Source organism: Odontesthes bonariensis, chromosome 2 (genome assembly GCF_027942865.1).
Source record: "Odontesthes bonariensis isolate fOdoBon6 chromosome 2, fOdoBon6.hap1, whole genome shotgun sequence".
Classification (NCBI taxonomy): Eukaryota; Metazoa; Chordata; class Actinopteri; order Atheriniformes; family Atherinopsidae; genus Odontesthes; species Odontesthes bonariensis.
This window is the reverse complement of record NC_134507.1, coordinates 31,816,327-31,841,577: the sequence shown is the minus strand read 5'-3', so window position 1 is coordinate 31,841,577 and position 25,251 is coordinate 31,816,327. Positions and strand designations below refer to the sequence as shown.

The window sequence follows — 25,251 nt, the reverse complement described above, 5'->3', positions numbered from 1 at the left end:
CGAGGTGGTAATAAGCACTTGCGTTACGTGAAGGTGGATAGCAGTGTTTCCCACACATAGACTAATTCGTGGCGGTGCGCCACAGATTCAACACCGGCCGCCACATATTGCGTTTCGTTATTATTATTTTTTTTAACGCTATTTAAAAAATACTCGTATTCGTTAAGCTGCATTTCCTTTCCCTGCTCTCCCTCCGTCTCTCTGTCAGCCTACACACACACACACACACACACACACACACACACACACAACCCCTCCCCTCAGTGCACACCGCGTGTTTCTCCATCAGCGAGATCATCCCTGGAAGCGTGGAAGCATTGCTAGCTTCAGCGTCGCGTTAGATTAGCTCCCATTAAAAAGTCAATGTTGTCCCGTCCCGACCCGACCCATAGCAAACAAGCGATTATGCCTTCTTTATAAAGTTAACTAGTCGCAAGTTTGCCGTTTAAAAAAAAAAAAAAAAAATGTAGTTGGGTTGTCGAGGTCAAAACACTAGCAGCTGTGAATCAAATAAAGTAGGTTTACACTGAATGTTTGCTGCTTCAATCCAGATGACTATTGAAAAAGAGACGTGCGTGTTGAGGATGAGGACCAGTCTGAACCGGAGGTATCAGTCTGAAACAGCTGAACAGTCCGACCAGTGTAATTAGCCATGTTATTCATTTGTTCACAATGAAGATGTGAATATTAATACAATAAAGTTCTGTGTGACCAATTATTAACAAAGGAATTATTTTGAAGAATTTTTATTTTTAAATCTGTTCTCAATCTGTAGAAAATGCTGTGAACACCTAATTATGCATGAAAAAAAAATACCGTGATATACCGTGAAACCGTGATACCGTGAAAAAATACCGTGATATGTATTTTTGGTCATACCGCCCAGCATTAATGTGACAGGATACACATAGTGATGCACTCCAAAACCTGTGTATAGTCAACTTAGATGAATGAGTGAGGAGTAAATGATATAGTGACCAAAACTACCAGGGTTAACTCAAATCTACACTACCTACCGGCAATATGCTATGTGAGCTAGCTAACCACGCTTGCTATGCTATATGCTATATATGCTATCTCGCTATGCTATATTACAAAGTTAAAAGTTAAATCATAGAGAGAGATTCACCCGCTTCCATCTGCATAAACAAGCACATATTAACAGTTTTAACAGTTTACTTACAGTGTAGGAAGTTTACTTACAGTGTACGATCTGCCGAAGGAGACGTTTCGCTGTTGCTTTCCAACTTGGAATAACGCTGTAACAAAGAATGATGCGGATCCGCCCAGAGTGTGCAGCGCTTCGGCTGTTTCACAGTACATTGTTTGGGGGCGGGGCGTGTCGCTGCCCAACTCCGAATGCAGCTGAAGCCGAGGTTTGAAAAGAGCGTGTACAATGTGCGGATCCGCCTAGAGTCAGCAACGGGTCCGCTGAACACTGAGTGGAGGCGGGGTGAGCGGTTGATCAGGACGGCGGATCCGCCCCGGAGTCGACTGCTATCTGGGCAGTTTGTAGAGGTGAAGCCTGAACTGCTTCCTCTTCCATCCGTTCTGTCGGATCATTATGGGACTCCACTCAACCCTCCTGCCCCTCGGGGTCGGCCCCTTTTTCTCCCTCCTGCCCCTAGGGGTCGAACCCTTTTCGGACCCTTTTCAGCCCTCCTGCCCCTCGGGGTCGGCCCCTTTTTCTCCCTCCTGCCCCTAGGGGTCGAACCCTTTTCGGACCCTTTTCAGCCCTTCTGCCCCTCGGGGTCGGACCCTTTTCAGCCCTTCTGCCCCTCGGGGTCGGACCCTTTTAAGCCCTCCTGCCCCTCGGGGTCGGCCCCTTTTCAACCCTTCTGCCCCTTGGGGTCGAACCCTTTTTCGGACCCTTTTCAGCCCTTCTGCCCCTCGGGGTCGGACTCTTTTCAGCCCTTCTGCCCCTAGGGGTCGGACCCTTTTAAGCCCTCCTGACCCTCGGGGTCAGCCCCTTTTTCTCCCTCCTGCCCCTAGGGGTCGAACTCTTTTCGGACCCTTTTCAGCCCTCCTGCCCCTCGGGGTCAGACCCTTTTCAGCCCTCCTGCCCCTCGGGGTCGGACCCTTCTCAGATCTGTGGCACTCTTTAACCTCGGGAGCCCTTTATTACACTCAGTGGGATCACATGGCCCTGAAAGGATCGGATAATTGGCTAAAATACAATCAGACTGAGTTGAGCAAGGGTATTTCTCCTTGGATATATGGCGGTGAATGAATGGGATCAGAGGCACAAAGCGTGTCATACCCCGGTATGATAGGTGACGCTGTACCCATTCCAACTATTGCTAATAGAGCCACTCCTTTGGAATATCCTCTCCTTTGACTTCCGGGTCACAACCCCGGGAAAACATCTGGAGCATGCGCAGAACGCAAAGTCTAATTCACCACGGGCTTCAGCGTCTACAAACAGGTTTAGAGTGACTTTCAACCCAGTTATCTCAGGGTCTTAACCCGATCCGATCCAATTCTTAGTCAGATTAAAAATGACTTTTTCTGTGTTTTTTCCAGACAGAAATGCTTTTGTGCTTCAGTTTGACTCATTTTCAGGGATTCCTTAAAATCTTAAGTTTAAGACTTGAGGATGTTCTCTGTGAACTGGACTTGGTTCCACCGGTTCCTGTGATCTATCCTTTATTCTGGTCATTTTGCACATTTATCAAAGTTCTCAACCTCTCCTGAATGTAAAAAACATCCTTTTTTCTACATTTTCTGTGTTTTTAATTTAAAAAGTTGGATGGGAACAGCATATTTTAGGCTGATTCGGCTCCTTTCTTTGGTCTCATCTCTTCCTTTCTGAACCTTCGACCTGCGGAGATGATTTATCGGATCATCTCGTGTTCAGATTTAAGATCTTCTCCTAAAAGCAGCTTTTCGAGCCGCTGCTGCAGAACCTGAAACCTTTCATTTTTCGCATGGATCTATTGATCCTGCAGAGGAGGAGAAAGCCTCATAAATCTGGCGGGGACGACCCGCATGTTGTGACTCGGAGCTCAGTTTTAGGCGTCGCTGTAAGCGCCCGACTCTGTGGGTCTGAGGTGAGCGCACGGCGCCCCGCGGTGCATCGCAGCATCCATCCCGGTAACATCAGAACCAGAACCGCCTCCTGCAGGGCGGGGCTCTGATGACACCGTCCACTCTACCCGCTTCTATTCTCAGAGCGACACGCGAGCCGTTTGGAGGTGAAAGCTTCGCCGTCCTTCGTCCTCTCCTGCTGCTTCCCCCCCTTTCCCGTCTCTGCTCTGCTCTGAAGCGTCGGCCCGTGGCGAGCACGCAGCTCTGAATGACACGTTTGACATTAATTACGTGTTGACACCCGTGTCTGTGTTTTGTTTTTAAACATTAACTCATGACAACAGCTGGCGGCGCCCAGCCACTGAGCCCTGCTGCACGTTTGTGACAGCGCCCGGCGCCGTCGCCTCAGACCGCCTCACAGCGCCGACTTTGGGTGCATCAGAAATTCAATCTGAATCGCGGCGGGGGACCTGGAGACGCCTTGATTGCCCCGTTAATTCAATTCAATTGAATTCATTTTTATTTATATAGCGCCAAATACAACAAATGTCATCTCAAGGCACTTAAAATAATAAAGTCCAATTCAAGCCAATTGGAATTTTTAATTTTTTTTTATTTGTTTATTTAGTCATTTATTATTATTATTAGTTAGTAGTAGTATTTTTTTTACTAGAATTGGTATTATTATTGTTGTTGTTAAAGGAGAACTGCGGTATTTTCAACATTAAGCCTCTTTTATGAGTGGTCTGCAATGTTTTAGAGCCCCCCTCACCGCTTTTTTGATTTTTTTTCTTCTGTCTCCAGTATTTGCCTAATTTTGATTCTTCTCAACCTGCTTCAGAATGGCAAGTCATGTGCATGTACAAGAAGGTCTGTAAAAGCACAATAAACGTCCGTTTTCAAAATCATCAACTCACCGGAGTGGTTACTGGTGTGCATTGGTAATCCATATTAAATTTCGTTGCGAAAAGTTGCTTCTGTCTTGTTTTATTTGACATTTTGTATTGGATGTTCGTTGATATTACTCCGCCACCGCTAAGAAAATAGTGCGAGCATGAACGAGCTGCCAAATAAAACACAACAGAAGCAACTTTTCGCAACGAAATTTGATATGGATTACCAGTGCACACCAGTAACCACTCCGGTGAGTTGATTATTTTAAAAACGGACGTTTATGGTGCTTTTACGGACCTTTCTAGACATGCGCATGACTTGCCGTTCTGAAGCAGGTTGAGATGAATCAAAATTAGGCAAATACCGGAGACAGCAGTAAACAACAAAAAAGCGGTGAGGGGGGTTCTAAAACATTGCAGACCACTCATAAAAGAGGCTTAATGTTGAAAATACCGCAGTTCCCCTTTAATACAATCCTTGTAAATATTTTAAAAAAAATGTTGAGCTACTTGACTAATTTGAATTTAAAAATAAATTATTTTTCTTTTCTATTTCTATTCAATTCATTGTAATCATAATTATTTATAAAATAATCCAATTCGTTCATATAGAGCCAATTCAAAAACAATTTCCTCGCTAAGGAAACCAACAGATTGTACAGAAACTTGTCTTCAGTCCAATCTCCCGTCCTGAGCGTGCCTGATGCGACTGTGGAAAGGAATGACTCCCTTTGATTAGGAAGAAACCTCTGGCAGAACCAGAACCAGGAAGGGTGGCCATCAGAGCCAGAACCAGGAAGGGTGGCCATCAGAGCCAGAACCAGGAAGGGTGGCCATCCGCCTCCACCAGCTGGGGTTTGAGAGGACAGAAAAGAGGAGACAACAAACACTGTAACACCATTCAAAGGATACCTGTTGGAACAGGGAAACACGAGTTAATGACCACAATAATGTCACATGTACATAATGTCATTGGAGAAATTAAACAGGGGAAAAAGAGAGTAAAGTGAGGAAAGGTGTGACAGATGAGGCCCCCCAGCAGGCTGGGCCTATAGCAGCTTAACTATGGGATGTTTCATCTGCTCCTAGAGCAGCCGGGTGTGGTACCCATGCTGGCTCCGTTTGTTTGGGGGTGTTGCAGAGGCTGGACGCCACTTTATCCGTCACGTCCACGCAACATTTTGAGCGCTCTGCATGAGGTCGTCCACTCGGTCAACTCAAGAGAAATGAGTTGAACGGCTGCCTCCCTGTTTGAAGGGACGTTTACCTCCAGTGGGGGCTCATCTGTCCAGATGTTCATGAAATGATCCAGTGTTTGATATCAGCGTGAGGTCTGAATGTTTCCTCCTGGAGGCGGAGCTTCAGCTCAGGGATGCTGGGGAGTTCAGTCCCTCAGACTGTTTCAGGTCCTTCCACCACCTTTTCTGTCAAGAAAAAATGACTTGGGACTTACTTGAGACTTGAAAGCTAAGAACGCAGTTCTAAGAACGGTCCTCCTGGAATTCCGTTCTAATAGCTGCCCTTCTCCAGGGAAACTGTTTCAGTTTCCATTCCCACATGAGTCGGGACCAGGTCGGGACTGATGCAGCGCAGCCGTCTGCGACAGCGACATGTTACTTTAGCGCCACATTCAAAAACAAAACAGAACAAAACAAAACCCGGTAAAAGTAAGGGAGAGAAGAAAAAACACCACCAAGAAGCTAACATGGAGAGCGGGGAGGCCACCGTGTTCATGGTCTGCATGATGGTGATATTAATCATGGACGATCACATCGGGCGTCTAACATGGAGGCTGGAAGAGCTCACAGAGAGAGTCAGGAGACGAAGGACGGAGCGCAGGCCATACTTCTTGGTTTCATGAAGGAAGGAGAGCAGAGCGCCGCAGACAAAGGAGACCACGTGTCAGTTTAACTTATTAAACACGCGCCAGTTGTGTCCGTGTCGTATGTGTAAACATTTCAGCCGTGACATCATGACAAGGGGCGGAGCTACCGACCACCAAACACCTCCGTCAGGTGTGTTCCTATGGAAACCAGAACAGACCCAGCTGAGGAGAAGGAGCTGAAATGGTTCCAGGAGCTGAGGGCCGTGGTCCCTAGTTCCTGTATGTGCGAATGAGGGAAAAAACGGCCCCGTGGATTAAAAGGTTCTAGGAACTGCAGAAGGTTCCTACAGTGGGAATGCGGCTTTTGAGTGACAGTGAGTTTATGATGACAAGTACAGGATTCGTACCTGTCTGCCACACATTTGTTGGTCACCTCCTTCCCGTCCCTGGTGCGATGCAACCTGAACAACCACCGCCGCCCTCAGAGAGGTGCTGGAGTGGTTCTGTCCAAGTTCAACATCTCAACTCCAAACTCTTTTCCAGCTCTTTTCCAGCTCGATGGATCCAGCTTCTTCCCCGCCTCTCACAGATAGTTTAGCTCGTAATAAATAAATTACCCATTTTCTCTGAAGATGTTTGAGGTCACGTTGATGCACGATTGATGTTTGCTCTCCATTTAAGGTATTGATGTGTGTGCTGAGTGGCCTCATGACCTCATTCAATTAAACTAACAGCAGTCAATTCTCTCTGATTAAATCAGCCCGGACATCAGAGCGTCCCGTCTTCGTGTTTCACATCCTGATGTCGTCGGATCAGATCAAACCACTGTTTCCTGAGCAGGCCCAAATGTGACGATCGTTCTCTGAGGGGTTCAGAAGATTAGATCCATCACAGAATTTACTGGATTCAGAAGTCTTAACATAAAATTAAACAGAAACACCTGCAGAAGTTTGATGTTGGGTTTTTACTTTAAGAGTTTATCAGTTAAAGCAATACTATGTAACATTTCTACCTTAAAATAACAGCTTGAAAAAAATTGTGCGGCTAGAATGAGTTTTAATATTACGATTGGCCTGTCTCCTATGCCCTTCGGGGGTCTGAGTTGGAATAACTGCGCTATGTAACTTTGCTGGACCGGCCCGGGAGCTGAGCGGAAGTACTTCGACTTGCTTTCTGGCACACCTACCGCAAAAACAAATAGACCCCTCTCACGCTCCCAGGTATAAGGCTAAGCTAGCGCAACATTGTCAGTACGATCATCATGGCAGAGACACCGAAGAAACAGAAGAAGACGTTGACTGATGAAGCAAGGAAGAGAAAGAGAGAGGCCAACAAAGTAAGAGTTAGCAAGACGAGTTGCTCTCGGAACAGCTTTTACTCGTTGGCGAGAGCTGAAAGAAACATTTGGATACAAGTTTAATTCAGAGCTAGCCACCTTTCTGCTGGATTAGTAAGTAGCTTATTTGCTGCCATGCTTTGTGCTGTGTTATACTTGCTTGATGTTTCACTGTGTTCGGAAAGTGACTCGCTAGTTTGTTATAACTGAGGAAAACTATTTTCCTGTTGTATTCCTGTTGTAAGGGTGTTGTAATTACGACAGTGTCGTAACCGTACATTACCTCCAAGCCTGTAGGGGGAGCTCCATAATGGGCTTTTTGAGAAGTTACATTGTATTGCTTCAAAGGAATATTTCCAAACGTTTGGAGGAGGCAACGTTCATCGTTATGTGGTTTGGAACTCTGACATGTTGGTGTGATTAAAGAGGACTTTTCAAGGAAGAATACCGACGTGTCACGGCTTGTTCTGACGGTCGGGAGGGATTTTCCTGCGTGGACACTCAGTGGGGTCACATGGCACTGAAAGGATCGGATTATTGGCTAAATTACAATCAGACAGAGGCTGTGTTCGAAAACCGCATACTTCTCCTACTTCTCCCACTACTCATACTAACTTTACGAGTTAGTAAGCGAGTTTGAATAAGCGAGAAGTTCCTGGATGCATGCTAGATTCTCCGAAATGTTGGGTATGCATCATGAGGTTACTACTCATGCTCAAACTACCCAAGATGCAACGTGACGCCGCCGATTGTCATTTCCTGTCAAAACGGCAGTTTCAAGCTAGCAACAACGAGGGTAGGTTCACTTCCTGTTTTCAAAACAAAAGCACCAATTGTATCGTAATGGCTTTCCCTATGATAAAAGGCAACGGGTGTTTTATTTTGTGAAAATAACCGGAAGTGCGTTGCTCATGCGGCTAGTTTTAGTAGTGCCGAATTCGTGGGAACAAAATTGTAAATAGCCGGTATTTTGTCAGATTTTCAACACGTTGGGGATCTAAACGACTACTTTCTCGCCTGAAAATGTTTCAAATGTTGCTAAAGTTTACAGAGTTTAGAGCTTAAGTGAAATCAGCTTCAGGCCGGCTGATTTCGGCTCGGGTAGGAGCGAAATGCATTGTGGGTAAACGCTCTGCATACTGTCTGATCGATAAGTATGTAGTATGCAGTATGTAGTATGCAGTATGTAGTATGCGGTTTCGAACACAGACTGAGTTATTAAGTGCATGTAGACACCTTAATCTGACTAAGAATTGGATCGGATCGGATTAAGACCCTGAGATAACTGGGTTGAAAGTCACTCTAAACCTGCTTGTAGACGCTGAAGCACGTGGTGAATTAGACTTTGCGTTCTGCGCATGCTCCAGATGTTTTCCCGGGGTCGTGACCCGGAAGTCAAAGGAGAGGATATTACTGTTGTTGTCGCCGTCAGAAAGAAACAAACAACGCGATGGAGAATGCTCCGTTGGGCATCGAGTTTGTGCAACAAGCAGCTCATCACAGACCAAATGTAGAGGGACGTAGCTTCATCTTGCTCTGCGTTCTCCATCTTTCTTCAATGCCTGAGTTTGTTGTTGTTGTTGGTGGTGAAGAGGTCAACAGTAAGTGGCTCTATTAGCAATAGTTGGAATGGGTACAGCGCCACCTATCATACCGGGGTATGACACGCTTTGTGCCTCTGATCCCATTCATTCACCGCCATATATCCAAGGAGAATTACCCTTGCTCAGCTCACTGTCTGATTGTAATTTAGCCAATAATCCGATCCTTTCAGGGCCATGTGACCCCACTGAGTGTAATAACGGGCTCCCGAGGTTAAAGAGTGCCACAGATCTGAGAAGGGTCCGATCCCGAGGGGCAGGAGGGCTGAAAAGGGTTCGACCCCCAGGGGCAGGAGGGCTGAAAAGGGTCTAACCCCGAGGGGCAGGAGGGTTGAAAAGGGTCCGAAAAGGGTTCGACCCCGAGGGGCAGGAGGGCTGAAAAGGGTCCGAAAAGGGTTCGACCCCGAGGGGCAGGAGGGCTGAAAAGGGTCCAACCCCAGGGGCAGGAGGGCTGAAAAGGGTTCGACCCCCAGGGGCAGGAGGGCTGAAAAGGGTCCGACCCCCAGGGGCAGGAGGGCTGAAAAGGGTCTGACCCCGAGGGGCAGGAGGGCTGAAAAGGGGCTGACTCCGAGGGACAGGAGGGCTGATCAGAGGGTATGACACGCTTTGACAGATGCCAACTTGGAGCAGTGGGCGGCCATTCGCAGCGCCCGGGGAGCCTGGGGGTACGGTGCCTTGCTCAAGGCCGGGGCAGGGAGGTGGACGGACACCCCTCCAGCTGTCAGTTCCACCAATTTTTGAGTGGCGAGAGTGGGAATCGAACCTAACCAACCTTCCGGTTATTGGACTCTAACCACTGAGCCGCGGCCCCTAAGGATAATTACCCTTTGCCCAAATAAGGAGCATAACCCAACCATAGCTGTAATGGAATTACTCTCATCATGTGACCCGCTGACTGAGGGCTGCTGAGGCTCAGAGCAGCAGAACATGAAACCAAACAACAATGATCCCATCAAGTCCAGTTTAAGTCTCATAAAGACCATTATGACGGCGTGATGAGGTTAAAGGCCTAATCCTGAGGACAAACACGTACAGAGCTGAGGGAAGCTGAGGGGAGGAGGCCTAAACTTCAGCCGTTTGACCCACAGGAAAGAAAACCGCTGGGATACCAACATGAAAACCTACATCTGAGCAGGCATCGGGTTTTTAATTGTGCTTTCTGCGTCTTATTTCTGACCTGGGCCTCTTCAAATCTAGGCTAAAAACCTACTTATTTAGGATGGCTTTTAATACCCAGTAGTATGATGACACTTTTATCTTATTTTATCTTATTTGATTTTGTTGTATTTTATAGCTTTCACTGTTCTTTTATTGTTTTTATTTGTTTTTACTTCTTCTTCTCTTTATTTATTACCTACTGTAAAGCACTTTGGTACACCGTAAGGATCGTCTGTAAAGGGCTGTAGAAATAAAGTACATTTACATTTACATTTTAATGGATACAACTGTGACAAAGAAAGATCCGACCCGTGAGGAACCCGGCCGGCCATCTTCCTGACCCTGGTTCGGGGTTCAGGATTAGTAACTTAGTGAGGTCACCTCAGGTGACTCGCTGGGTATTCAGTGTCACAGAACCGGTTAACTTCTTACTGCGATCCGTCACCTCGTGGCATCGAGGCGGAATAAAACCCACCCAAAGGAATCTCCTGCTCCAAAGCTTCGAATCAAACGGAAAGTTGCTGGACTGTAAAAGATTTTATCATCACAGTTGGAAAAAACGAGTTAAATTTGAGCCGTTTTCACTCATGAACACCAGAGACATTCTGGAAACTGGTGACGACCACGTCCAGAGTTCACCTCACAGCGACGGGCGCTCCTTTGGACGAGGAAACGTCCCTTTGTCCGAACCGCCTGGTAGATCCGTTCAGGTTTCTGTGCCAGTCGCATCATCAGCTCATGAATAAATGCTACCATAGGTTCGTCTCGCTGGTGCAGGGTAGCCACGGGGTCTTAAAAGTCTTAAAAAAGTCTTAAAAAAATACCCCCGATTCTAGGCCTTAAAAAGGTCTTAAATGTGTGTCACGGGTCTAAAATGTCATACATAGGTCTTAAATTTCTCTGGTCTATTTTTCCCCCTCAACCAATCTGTAGCGAATTACGAGCAACGCAGAAAACGTGAACGAACCACAGCCCCTACGAACGTCAAACATGAATAACAGAGCGCTCGAACGTGTATGGAGCATGCGCACACAGGTCTCGGCTAGCCTGAGAGTTCGTGAGTACAGTAACAGTGACAGTGACAGTGCGCGTGAGCCAACCCGCCTGGCAGTTGGTGGTCAGTTGTTTCGAAGATGGGAAAGTGCAAATTTAACCCGCAATGGCTAAGTGATCCAAAATACAGCAGCTGGTTGCTCGCGGCCCCGGAGACTGACGTGGAGGCGAGATGTAAATACTGTCGTAAACAATTCAAACTTACAACATTAGGTCACCTTGCCCTGGACTCTCACATGAGGAGCGCAAAACATGCTAAGCTAGCTCAAGAACGTCAACCGAGCATCACGATGTTCTGCAGGGGTGAACAGCGTCAAGTTACCGCAACTTCTTCCACAGATGGCCAGCAACAACCGTGCCCGGCGGCAAAGGGCACCGTCAGTAGGGTTTGGTGGCGCCCAGTCACTTCGGGCAGAGGTGCTCTGGGTGTTAAAGACAATTACAGACCACCACTCTTACAACTCTGACGAAGGCATTGGAACACTGTTCAAAGCTATGTTTAGCGATTCAGAAATTGCTGCTACAATACCCTGTGATTGTGTTCCACCCTTAATACCTGTAGAACACCTTGGATTACATTATTAAATTGTGTCTTCTTAAATTGTGTCTGGATCATAATTTCTAAAATAGGCTAGTAGTGCACTTAAAGCTGTCCAAAAGTGGTGCCAATTTAGCAGACTCAGTGCTGCAAGTGTGCTGAAGTACCGCTTTAGTAGTGCTCAAGCGCACTAATAATGCAATGAAGCGCATTTTAAATCGCCGAAAATATTGTACTTTGTATTAAGTACAGTTGTCAAAAGTACACTTTAAGCATATGTGTTTTTTTACCTGTGTTTTCAATTACTTGACCTGTCCACAATATGTACAGTGACTGCTCTGCATGACCTGTGAAATTACATATTTTAAACTGATTTGTGTACGTGGTGTTTTGTGTCCTAGAGGGGATCGAACCCCCCAGGGTCGCGACCCCAGTCTTAATTTTCATTTTTTGTGGTCTTAAAAAGGTCTTAAAAAGGTCTTAAATTTCATGTGGTCAAACCTGGGGCTGTAAAATCCAGATTTAACCCTTCTGAAAGGGTCTGTTCGCTCAGATATACAGACACATCCGCCTCTTAAAATGTTTTTAAAATCATTTTAAACTACCGGAGAAGTTGATGAAATCCACATTCAGATCTGCTTGAATGAAACGGCAGAGCCACAAGCTGATGAGCTAAAATAGGCGGATCCAGGATCCCCTTCATTTATATCCGGAGTCAGATAGCCCGCGTTGACCTATTGGGTCGATAACCGGCGTCACGGTTTAGCTTTGGGTCGTCTCCTTTGTCAGGGTCGGTTACTCGGAAGACGACCTGCAGCTGCTCCGAAGGACAGACTCCATTTTGATATCAGTTTATAATAAATTAGGGCTGGGTAACGATTAAAATTTTTAATCTAATTAATCACATGATTTCCCTGATTAATCACGATTAATCGCATTTGTACGCAAAATCCAAAAATGAATTCCGAGTAAAAGTTCCGTACCCTTCTCCAGGTTTGGTGGATCCGCCGATTACTACTTTTACTTTTACAAAATAAAAGCCTGTGAGCAGCAGACTTTTACAATAATAAAATAAATTATAAAACAGGGGTGGTCCGTGGCGTAGTGGGTTCAGCTGACCGCGGTTCGAGTCCCGCATCAGACGGCCCTGTGATGCGTGTCGTTCCCCCTCTCTCTGCCCCCTGCTTCCTGTCTCTCTGAACTTTCATATCCATTAAAGGCACAAAAGCCCCCCCTCCCTTTAAATTAAAATTAAAAAAAAAAAAATTAATAAAACCTGCGTTAATGTATGATAAAATATTTATCGACGTTAAATAATTAACGAATTAACTCGCCCAGCCCTATAATAAACATGTTTAAACTGCCGTCTGACAGGTTTTATATCTTCTGTACGACATGTTTCCCCACCCCCACAGATGCAACTAAAAGATTATTATTATTCTGTTATTTTGGGTTGCTTCACTCAATATTTTGCTTTTTCTTAAACATTTGGGAGCTTTGGGAATTGATTTGGTGAGTAAATGTGGATGCGATGCTGTTCACTCATGTTGTTCCTGTGTTCCTGCAGCCTGTGTGGCATCATTCCAGGTCTCAGCAGCGTCCTGCTGCCCCGCATGAACCCGTTCGTCCTGATTAACATGGCGGGAGCGTTGTCCCTCTGCACCACCTACATGCTGATAGAAATCAAGTAAGGATTAAACTCTTTCAGTCCCACTGATAACAGCACACCGAACATTCTCCACCTGAGAACATTTAGAACCATTTAATGACCTGCACCACTCACTGTTTCTAGTTATTTTTATCATTTTTATCTTCACTTCATTCCAAAGCCATGAAAAACCACCCGTGGTTCAGCTGAAAACCATCAAATATATCCAAGCAGCTGGTTTAAAGGGATAATTCGCCTCTTTTGACATGAAGCTGTATGACATCCCATATCAGCAACATCATTTATGAACATTTTCTTACCCCCTGCTGCGTCCTGTGAGCCGAGTTCCAGCCTCGTTTTGGTGTTGATGAAGGTAGTCCGGCTAGTTGGCTGGGGCCACAAAAATAAAGCGTTTTGCTTCTCAGAACAATATGCTTTCAACAGAGTAATACATTTCCATCACAAAATCGTTCTCCAGGAAAAAGTCAGACCTCACAATCTCTTGGCCCTATTTTCTCCACCTTCGTATCACTGCCTGCTGCCGCCTGCCGACAGAAAGGGAAACTTTCCAAGCAGTAAACACTGTGAATCAGGCGGGGCGGAGAAGCAAAACTGTTTATTTTTGTGGCCCCCTTTTTTTCCCCCAGAAAATGATGTAAGTGTATCGAATCGTTTCGTATCGAAGTGTTTCGTATTGAATCGTTTTGAATCGCATTGTATCGAATCGTTTTGAATCGAATTGTTTCGTGAGATTAGTGTATCGCTACAGCCCTACTGCTGACAGCTTGGCCCTATTTTTTCTCCCTTCGTATCACTTCCTGCTGTGTAGACCGTGCAGACCGAAGTGCAGACCGAGCAGTCCCCTGCTTCCGAGTGTAACGGGTTGGCTGTTGATTCCACTTCCACAGTGACTGCCAATTATATTTACCTTTATTCGTGTATCATGGACGCGCACTGGTTGGCAGGGCTCTCCTCAGCACGTAAATATGGGCTGTGATGTAGGCGCAGTGCCAGTACACCAGGACTGAGCCCATGGTAGGTTTGTTACACAAAGCACAGCGTTATACTGAAACTGTATGTGATGTAATAATACAGTTAGCAGGATTATTATTATATATTATGCTCAGTAAGATGGCGACAGCATTGCATTTGACTAGATGTGTTTTTATTTTGTAATGTTAAAATAATGTTTGTTAGCGATCTTGGCTCGAAGGCTAAGCTAAACTTGCTAACTTTCTCTCATGAAGCTGTGCTGCGACTGTGAGCTGACCGGTCGGTTTCCATATCGTTATTCAGGCAATAAAAGTCCAATCCTGAAGCTAAAAGAGTGTCGGTCCTTCTTCTAAAAACGCAACACAACGCAGACAACGGTTACACGAGCAGCAAACACCGTAACAGGCGCGGCTGTCGGCAGGCGTCAGCAGGCAGTGATACGAAGGGAGAGAAAATAGGGCCAAGCGATTGTGAGGTCTGACTTTTTCCTGGAGAACGATTTTGGGATGCAAATGTATTACTCTTTTGAACGCATATTGTTTTGAGAAGCAAAACGCTTTATTTTTTAAACCCCAGCCAACTAGCAGGACTACCTTCATCAACGCCAAAATGAGGCTGGAACTCGGCTCACAGGACGCAGCAGGTGGTAAGAAAATGTTCATAAATGATGTTGCTAGTATGGGACGTCATACAGCTTCATGTCAAGAGGCGAACTATCCCTTTAATAGCCAAAGCAACTGCTATCTGACTGATGGAGGTGTGTTCCGGGTTGATAAGCTTCATTAAACCAGTTCCAGTTTGTAGTTATGCTGCTTTCAGTCTGTGTTTTATGTTGAATTTGATATGACGCCTCAAAGCCTTGATTATAAAAGTAAAGGATTGTCCAACAATTTACTTTTTAAGCCGAATCATCAGCCTGTAACTTAACAGTTTGTTAACATTTTTACTGCTTTTAATGACTTTCAGGCCAACTGATAAATCTACGATTTAAAGTGAGAAATGAGCTCCTCAAACATCTGGGATGTAAAAACTGTCAGAGAGAAGCCAACATCTACTTAACCCTCAGACCTGATTTAAAACACAACTCAATTTCTGAAAAGGGACATTTTTGTCCCCTTTTAAAACGACCTTAAAACGTCATATGTTAATATTTTTTTCCGTTTTTTTTTTTCGTAGATCTTTTATTCCACTTCAGTTCTGATCATAACTACCAAGTTTTCAATTATTTTCAAAAAATTTAACCCTTTAAATACTGGTTTATACGATGTAAACGCCAATATCTGTAAAAAAAAAAATTTATATATTTTCAATATATAGAAGTGGAATTTTTGAGCGGGGGTAATTATGGTCTGGGATATGTCAACATTGATTTTTAGGGATTTTAAATTTTTTTTAATGTTTTGAAAATACTGGCACCTTAAAGGCTCAAAATTTGGGCTAAGAAGTTCAAATTGGCATCTAAAGGGTTAATTTTTTTTAAATAATTGAAAACTTGGTAGTGATGTTTATATTATGTTTTTAGGTCGTTTTAAAAGGGGACAAAAATGTCCCTTTTCAGAAATTAAGGAGTTTTTTTACTACACAATGAAAAATTGCATTGTATATGATCTGTCTTTGAAATTTGAAAAAATTGTCAAAAATGCACAACTGGACCAAATATGAGTATCACTATTTCCAGTGTGAAATTAGAGAAGAAAGTACACCCCAAGTGGAGAAAAATGTCCCCCATCAGGGATTAGGGTTGAAGTTTCTGATATCTCTCTGAACCAATCTATGCTTTGGCTCATTTCTGCATCTCCTCCTTCCCCGTTAAACTTTTACACGAGTCGGGGCTGAACTTGGACCCCTGGTTCTGATAAAAGGAACCATAAACCTAAATCTAGATGTAAAGATGCTGCTCCTGGAGTGAATCTGGATGTTAGTTACTTAGTTACCATCTATTTAAACTGGTTTAACTGGTGAAAGCGGATCAATGGTGGTCATAAATAACACTTCCTTTCTCTTTGTGGTCAGTAACTACAACGCGGTGGACACTGCGTCCGCGGTGGCCATCGCTCTCATGACCTTCGGCACCATGTATCCCATGAGCGTCTACAGCGGCAAAGTCCTCCTGCAGGTGAGACGCCGGTTCTGTTCCACGGTTCTGTTCACCCCCAGCGGGACTCTGTCAATAAAATAACTTAGCTTAGCTTAAGTTAGCTTACCTTAGCTTAGCTTACCTTAGCTCAGCTTGTCTTGGCATATCTTATCTTATCTTATCTTATCTTATCTTATCTTATCTTATCTTATCTTATCTTATCTTATCTTATCTTATCTTATCTTATCTTATCTTATCTTATCTTATCTTATCTTATCTTAGCTTAGCTTAGCTTAGCTTAGCTTAGCTTGGCTCATCTGAGTTCAGCTTATTTTGGCTTATTTCATATTTTTTTGTCTTATCTTAGCTTATTTTAGCTTAGCTTAGCTCATCGTGTCTTAGCGTATTTTATATTGTCCTATCTTAGGTTAGCTTAACCTATTTTATCTTATTTTAGTTTAGCTCTTCTTATCTTATTTCATATTGTCTTATCTTAGCTTATCGTAGCTTAGCTTAGCTTAACTCATCTTGTCTTAGGTGCTGTTTACACATACCCGGGTATTTTGATAAACAAAGACCTTTCCCTTCGTTTGTGCCTTTCGTTTATACACAAACGGAGTTTTTTCCTCCGAAAAAGAGGCATAAAAAAAACTCTGGCAAAAGTGGAGATTTTTTTAAAAACTCCGTTTAGCGTTTGTGTATAAACTGGTTGAAAGAGACAAAAACGGAGTTTTGGGCTTGAGAATAAGGAGTTGTCGTCATAGTACAGAGCCCCGCCCCTATCCGCCATGTTGGCAGAATGCTAGCGTGAAAACGCCATTCTCTCCGTCCATTGTTTATCTGGCAAGCATGGAGGTACTAGCAGCATTTCTGTTGTTGAGAGCTATACTCGCTTGTGTGATTTTGAAAATTACAGTCATACAATTTTCAGGGCTTTAGCAGTTTTATAGTCCAGCGCAACGTTTAAAAGTAACTCAGTCTCGCTGTCAGTCCACACACATGAGCCTGGCGCCATACTTTCTTCTTGAAAAGGATCCGGAAGTTCTTCCTGTCAGCGGTTCTCTATTAGGCTTCTGATTGGCTTGTGTGGAATTCTCATTGTTCTAACACTGCCACCGTCAGGCTTGGCGTAATTTAACAGCTCTTGATAGCGTTTTTATGCTGATCAATGTAGACGTGTTCTTTTTTTTTTAAAACGGGGCTGTGTGCACCTAGTTATTTTTGCAAAGGTTAGAAAATGTGCGTTTTTCAAAATACCCGGGTATGTGTAAACAGCACCTTAGTGTATCTTATATTGTCGTATCTTATCTAAGCTTAAGCTGTCTCTGATTGCTAATGTTTTGCTGTCTCTTGTGCACAGACCACGCCCTCCCACGTCATCGGCCAGCTGGACAAGCTCCTCAGAGAGGTGAGAGGAAATGTCTTAATCAGGTTCTGGGCGGTAAGAGTTCAGCTCTGTTTGACCAACAGAACTTCTTGACATCGATGCTGTGGAGCTTAATTCTCTTTATTTTCTGATTCTATTTATTCTAAGTTTGTTAGGTTTTTTTTCATAAATCTGCAACTGAAAGCCTTGGGTTGCATCTGAACACCGAGGCGTGTAGGACACGTGTAGGAGGCGTGTACAGCTCACAGGTGTAGTGTGTTTCAGAGCAGGTAGCTGCAGTCACATGATATCAGTTCTGTGAACACAAACACCTTCAGACTACAGTTAAAGCAGAGCGGCTCCTAAACACAAAAAGGGTAACTCAAACACAGAAATTACCTGTGTCTGGGATCAATAAAATAACTTAGCTTAGCTTAAGTTAGCTTACCTTAGCTTAGCTTACCTTAGCATATTTTATATTGTCCTATCTTATCTAAGCTTATCTTATCTTAGGTTGGCTTAATTTATTTTTATCTTATTTTAGTTTAGCTCATTTTATCTTATTTCATATTGTCTTATCTTAGCTTATCGTAGCTTAGATTAACTTACCTTAGCATATCTTATATTGTCCTATCTAAGCTTATCTTAAATTAGGTTACCTCAACTTATTTTATCTTATTTTAGTTTAGCTTAGCTTAGCTCAGTTTATCTTGGCTTATTTCATATTATCTTAGCTTATTGTAGCTTAGATTAGCTTACCTTAGCTTACCTTAGCTCAGCTTGTCTTAGCGTATTTTATATGGTCCTATCTTATCTTAGGTTAGCTTAACTTATTTTACCTTATTTTAGCTTAGTTCAGCTTATCTTGGCTTATTTCATATTATCTTATCTAATGGCCCTGTCACACTGTTGCGTATGGCACTAGCGTATGAAAATTATCACTCATACGCTGGTATACGCTGACATACGCTAGGGGAACGTTAGGCATAGGTTGTATACGTTTCAAGCACGCTGGCATATGTTGGCATACGCTGAGGCAGAAATACATTTTTGAACATGCTCAAAACTTTTGTGCGTATGCGAGCGTATGGTTAATACGCTAAGCATACGCTAAGCATACGCTAGGCATACGCTGAATACGCTAGAGGTACGATATAGGTACGTTACTGATAGGTCGAGAACGCTGGACATAAGTTGCCATACGTTGACATGAAGGTGTAGCCAGACGGGCGGAGATGGAGGCGGCAACTGACATATCTGAGGCAACCGACGATTCACGGAAGCGGTCAGGAGGAGTTGGGGATCTTGATGGCTCAGAAGCATGTAACTCATCACCCGCAGGTGCATCAGGCATTTCAGCTGGTTTGGGTGAGAATGATTCTTGTGTTTTTTTGCCTTTTCCTCGACCTCGGCCTCGGCCCAGGGCCTGGGCAAACGACGATTGCTTCTTGGGAGGCATGATCGAGATGAATGTCTCGAGAGATGTTGATAGCGCGTCGTCTCCTGCAATAATGGAGCAATGTGGAAAGGCTGCTGATATAGGCGTGTTGAAACGTACGCTGGGCATGCGCAGTTCATATACTACTCATACGCTAGTCATACGCAGAGTACGCTGGTTATACGCTGACATTTGCTAACATTCGCTGTCCATTCGCTGTCCATACGCTGACCATACGCTACTCATAGGTTCAATACGGTAAGTATACGCACAATTCTTTATTTTCAAGGACTTTTCGTGCGTATGAAAATTATATTATTAATTTTCATACGCAACTCATACACTTCTCTCATACGCAACAGTGTGACAGGGCCATTACTTATTTTAGCTTAGCTCAGCTTATCTTGGCTTATTTCATATTGTCTTATCTAATCTTACTTAGTTTAGCTTAGCTTAGCTCGACACACCACTGCAGATCCTTTGTGGAAACCCTTTAAATTACCTCATTATAAAATAAGTATGGAGCAGAGATTTCCTAAATAATTCAAAGGACATTACAAAAGAATTCTATTTAATTTGTGGCTTTTATCTTTTTCTCCTGGCCCAGAACCACAGAATAATCCTGTGAAAGTTTGCATGGGTGTTAACGACGGTTTGATTGATTGTTTCTCCATGTGTCCAACCAGGTGTCGACTCTGGACGGAGTTCTGGAGGTTCGCAACGAGCACTTCTGGACCGTTGGTTTTGGATCTCTGGTGAGTGTTAAATCGGTCCTGCAGCCACAGCTCATCTTCTTCTTCTGTGTTTTAGAGCTTGGGCTTCATTTTCAGTCTCTAATTGTTTAAGAGAATTCCCACAATCCTTCCCTGCTGTAAGTCTCAGACACCTCAGTGTGCGGCCTCCCTCCTCCTCCAGCTCATCCGAGTTTTTCTTCACCCTCCTTCCTCCCGTTCCTCCGTCTTCGACATTTGTCGGATCGGAGCAGCGATCTGAAGGGATTTGCTCAGCCAGACGTGAAGAAGGAACAAGTCATTCATGCGGAGATTCCCCGTCCTTCCCCCGCTCTGCTCATCCACTTTAGTGAGGAAACACTGCTGCTGTCTGCTGAGTTGTCATCTGTGTTGCACGTTGTCAACAGAAAACAAGCCGGCTGCCATAAGCAGAGAAGTGAAGAACAACCTTTAACTGGAGCTAATTCAACTGAAGTGTGGCCAAACATGAAGACCCACCTGTTACTCCATGTCCTCTTCCTCTGTGGCTGAAAGCTCAAGCTGCATGGCTATGAAGTCGCTTATCAGTTTGGTTAGTTTGTTATCGTCCTGATCCAGTCCACCTGTAAGCTTTAAAGTGTCCTGATCAACAGTTCTGCAGCTTTCTGAACGTCTTTTAAATTGTTTCTTTGGACATTTTCTGCTTTTTCCCTCATCTTCAGTCCAGTTTTTCTTCATTAAGCCACTTAACTCTGAGCTATGACCCATTCAGGCAGGAAAAGGGCTCCTAACTCAAGGGATGAACCAGAGTTGTGTCCACACAGAACAGACAACTTAGCAAAGAAGCCATTTTAAACTGGATCTTTAGGCACTTTGTTCCCAGCAGCCTGTCACAGGACTTTAAAAACAGAACTTTATATCACCAAACAGGAATAAAATTCAGTAACAGATGAGATTTGGAGTCAGACGAGCAACAAAAAATTATTAGATTTTTTTTTTTACATTAAAGCTGCCGTCGGCAGGTTTTCAAAATTGCGAGTCTAAAGTCAGAAAATTCGAACTGATACAACTTTCAGGTCCCTCCCCCAACCTCTACCAAGCTCCGAATCGCCCCCCAAACCCCTCCCCCTCTGTGGACGAGGTTGTGCACGTGAGTTCACACCAGTGTGAGCGCACACAAGCTGGGGCAGACTCACGCTCAGCAGCGTGTGCACAAGCTGTGATTGACAGGTAGGATTCCTCCACCCTAACTTGATTGGTTAAAAACAGCCGGGAGCGCTCGGTTTTTGCAAGCATGATTACAGGCTTTAGAGGGAGCTACAGATTTTGTTATTTTTCCTAAACAGCCTATTTAATATTCTACTTCCAGAATCCCATGACAGTTCAAGCTAATATGACTGAAATTAGTTGCCGACCGCAGCTTTAATTTACTCAAAAAGTGGCCTAAAATTAACAGAAACAGACATTTCATTATAATTTCTTGTATAACAATTAATTTCAAACTACATTTGAATGATTTTGACAGCCATATTAAGTATTTTATGTGGTTTTTGAAGCATTTTGGTCATGAGACACCTTTTATGTCTTTATATTTTGCATCCAAGCAGCTTAAGTGATCTTCAGCAATAGTTTCAACACTTTCTGTAGGTTTTTCAACGTTTTTATTTGGACATTTTTCTGCTTTTCCCTCATTTTCAGTCCATTTTTTCTCTGTTAAGCCACTTAACTCTGAGCTGTGAACCATTCAGGCAGGAAAAAGGCTCCTAACTCAAGGGATGAACCAGTGAAGAAATTCAGTTTAAAAAAAAATCCTAATCCCAAAATAATGAACGTTATCACATCTAAAAGTAGAAAAGTAGGAAAACAAACAGACAATAATAAGAATTACATGTTATTCAACATCAAGAAAAAGTAAATTAGATTAAATTTAAAGCTTAAAAAAGGAAGATAAGATATAATCTAATGACTAATTATGGAACAATGAATATAAATGAAATGATTAAACTGTTTTATGCCACCAGAAATGAATAATCTAGAAGCTCTTTGTGGGTTTTAGACTGGAACTAAGATTTGTTCCCATTTCTTTAGCTGCATCTGTGAAAAACAGCAAAGATAACACAGTCTGACAGACAGAAAACAGGATTTCTGCAGCAACAAGGTGATTCCCAAAGAGCTGTTAGCTGAAAACTTGGCATATCTCAGCATGGTGTGCAGTGTGTCCTTAAAACATTTGAGGAAACTGGACAAGTGGAGGACAAAAGAAGAAGTGTCAGGCCTAAAGAACTATCTACAGCAGATGAACAGGATCTGAAAGTGATGTCCTTAAGAAAGAGGAAAAAATCCAGCAAACACCTGACACAGGAGCTGAGAGATGCATCTGGACCTTCAGCTGATCCATCTGCTGTTGGCCCAAGCCTCATCAGAAATGGGCTCCATGGAAGGGTGGCTGTCAAGAAGCCGTTCTTAAGGAAGGGAAACAGGGAGAAAAGGCTGAGCTGTGCCAAAGGACACAAGAAGTGGGCTGAAAATCAGTGGCAGCAGGTCTGATGGAGGGATGAATCCTCCCCAGAGCCCGGAGCTCAACATTACTGAAGCAGTGTGGGATCATGTTGGCAGAGAACGGAACAAAAGGCAGCCCACATCCAAAGAAAAGCTTTGGGATGTCCTTCAAGAAGCCTGGAGAACTGTTCCTGAAGACTCCTTAAAGAAAGGACAGAAAGCTTGAACAAAAGGCAGCCCACATCCCACGTTTTCCTGCCGGTGGATAAAGAAATGAGGCTCTTTTTGGCTCTTAGAGTTCTGAAGAGTCAGGCTGACCATGATTGAACTTTACTTTGATGAGTCCTTCATCAGACCTGCAGGTGAGGCTCAAACTTTAACTTCCATTAAAGGTCATCAGGAGCTGCACATCAGTGATGGTCAGAGGGAAGGAAAGCTGTCATGGACCCTGGCAGAAAGACTCCATCTCCTTTCTACCCCAGCTTTATTCTCTGTTCTCTGTGATCAGGACTGAGCTCTTTGTTCCTCGGCTGAATCCCGTCGGATGTCAGACCGAGCGGCCGTACCGCCGGCCGCCTGCAGGTGGCGCATTGCCTTCTGTTTACCTTTGTTTACCCTGATGCCTTTTTGTTGCGTTTGTGTTCTCGATGGCGCCGCTGCTGTTGTTGTCGTTTGCGACGCTGCTGCAGTTACACAAGCGCTCGCTGTTGGCCCACCGCTAACAGAGCAGCTGTCCAAACTGATTTGACCCTCTGACTGCACTCCTGCCCCAGGCGCCGAGCGCGAGTGTGTCACTGAGTGTGTGTTACTGTGTTACTCAGTGGTTTTGTCCTTTCGAGCTCTGAATGTTCCTGCGAGGACAAAAACGAGGCCACAACAAAGATGTCAGTTGGGTGTATTAAGGTCAGACTTCCAGGGAAAAGGTTGAACATGAACACGCTGAGTTGGATCAGAACCAGAAACACTCAAAGCTGCACAGATGTGACTGAATTGAGCGGCTCAGCTCGGTCTCTGACAGTTTTCTCCTGCTTCTCACAGCTGTCATTAGCCACATTCGGACAGAGCAGTTCTAAGAACGCAGTTCTAGGCTTTTGACCCGGTTCCCTCTGAGTCTCTCTGGTTTTCTCCTCCATGTTTTTTCTCTGTAACAGTTGTCCACTCCTGTCCACTCTTGCTGTGTTTCAGGCTGGCTCCGCCCACGTCCGTATTCGCCGCGACGCCAACGAGCAGCTGGTTCTGGCTCACGTCACCAACCGGCTGCTTCCACTCGTCTCCACGCTGACGGTGCAGATCTTTAAGGACGACTGGAGCAGACCTGTCCTGACCGGCGCCCTCTCCTCGCCCTCGGCTGCCCCCCCCCCGGGCACGGCTGAAGGCTACGCCGCCTCGCTGCCCCCCGGGCTGCTGGACCCGCTCACCTCCACGCCCTCCAGGCTCTCCGGCCCTCCTCCTGAGTTCTCCTTCGACACTCCGGGGCGGAACGTGCAGCCGGTGGTGCTGCCGGCCCCGGGCCAGCACCGGCCCTACGGCGGCCTGGGACTCGCCTACGGAGCGGCGCCCTACGCGGGGACGCTGAGTCAGGGCCTGGCACGGCCCGGAGCCGGCCCGGGACTCGGCGCCGAGTTTGGACCTTCGCCTCACAGCTACAGAACTGCCCTGCAGGGCCCGGCGGCCGCGCTCCGGTTCGGAACCAGCAACCCTCTGGGCCCCCAGCAGTACAGACAGTATCGACCCTGAGCGCCGACATGGCGAGCGGCGCTGTAGGTGCTGTAGCGTTCTCCTGGGCGGCGACTCCGGGGTATTTATTTTTCAGATTAAGAGGATGGAGATCTCCATGGTTACGGGACTGACTGAGGAAGCAGAGCTCTTCTTCCTGGTTGTTTACGAGGAGAACGATGATCAAACCAAAGCATTTAAAGCCACCAGAGGGGAAAGCGTCATGTGACCGCACGCCACGGCGTTAAATCACCTTCCACTGACGACGTGAGAATAAAAAACCACGGTTTAGTTCTCTTCTCACAGGATTTAAAACCCGTTTGAGACCAAAGTTAAAGTGTTGAAACGGACCAAACCGCAGAGCTGGAGCCGGTTCTGCAGAAGCCCGGCAGGAGAACCGGTTCTCAGCGGGTCAGAGGGTTCCAGAGAAAGATTAAAGCTGAAGTTGGTGTAACGTTTCCCCCTCTGACCCCCTCTGACCCCCTCTGACCCCCTCTGACCCCCTCTGAACGTGCTCATCACTTGTTTCAGGGTGAATTTATATCGAAGTCACATTAAGTCTCTGTTTTGTCTATAAAAATCCAGTAAATTTAAAGGTTTTCTGTGGTCATTTGCAGTCGATTTATGTCATTTTGAGGGTATTTTTTTCAGTTCAGGCAAGTTTTTTAACTTTGGTTCATTCAGTCATTCTGAAAACGTGTTTTTCCAAATTTTAGACTTTTTTTCGGGAGGTTTTGCATTTGATTGAAGTCGTTTTTTGCACCTCTGCCATCGCTTTGTGTACCGTTGCATAATCTAATCACGTTTTTTTACTCCACGTGCACGTGACTGATCATAAGAAATGCTGTCACCTCAGACGCTTCAGTTGGGAGGAAAGATTCTGATATCTTTTAACTCTTATTTTATTTCTATATCATCACCAGTTCACAACTAAAGATGCCGTCCAGTTCAGATCGGTACTAATCCAGTTAAATGAGTTTAAATCTAAATGAGTCCAGTTAAAGCTGCCGAAAAGGAAGCCGAAGCATCACATTAAATCTCTGCTTTGGTTCAGTGCCCGTCGTGAGCGTGCACGAGGAAGGAACCAGAACCAGGAACCATGTGCCTCCACTGGTCTGGAGTTTTTTGGGAAATCTCACAGAAGAAAGGAAAAATAAAACCTTAAAAAAAACCTTAAAGTGATACTCCGGAGTAGATTCAACCTGGGGTCATTTGAACCGTGATATCCAGCCAAGTAGCCCACCCGCAGTTTTTTCGATATTGGCTGAACATCAGCTGAGTTACTGAGTTATCCCGAATAGCTTCGTACAAGGGTTAATGGATCCTGGTCCGTATCTCCAAAATTACCACACTAAAATCATATGCCATGACAC

The 25,251-nt window shown here is 44.8% G+C and overlaps 1 protein-coding gene across 1 annotated transcript in view; it reads left to right on the top strand.

The window, feature by feature from the left end:
• slc30a6 (solute carrier family 30 member 6) overlaps positions 1 to 24,473 on the top strand; it is a 109,074-nt gene extending 84,601 nt beyond the window's left edge. Inside the window, exons 11-15 of the mRNA XM_075481407.1 lie at positions 12,999 to 13,118; positions 16,086 to 16,188; positions 17,510 to 17,557; positions 19,640 to 19,708; positions 23,348 to 24,473. Coding sequence (XP_075337522.1) covers positions 12,999 to 13,118; positions 16,086 to 16,188; positions 17,510 to 17,557; positions 19,640 to 19,708; positions 23,348 to 23,899 — 892 coding nt within the window. The 3' untranslated portion in view covers positions 23,900 to 24,473. The remainder of the gene's footprint in view (positions 1 to 12,998; positions 13,119 to 16,085; positions 16,189 to 17,509; positions 17,558 to 19,639; positions 19,709 to 23,347) is intronic.
• Positions 24,474 to 25,251: the final 778 nt, after the last annotated feature.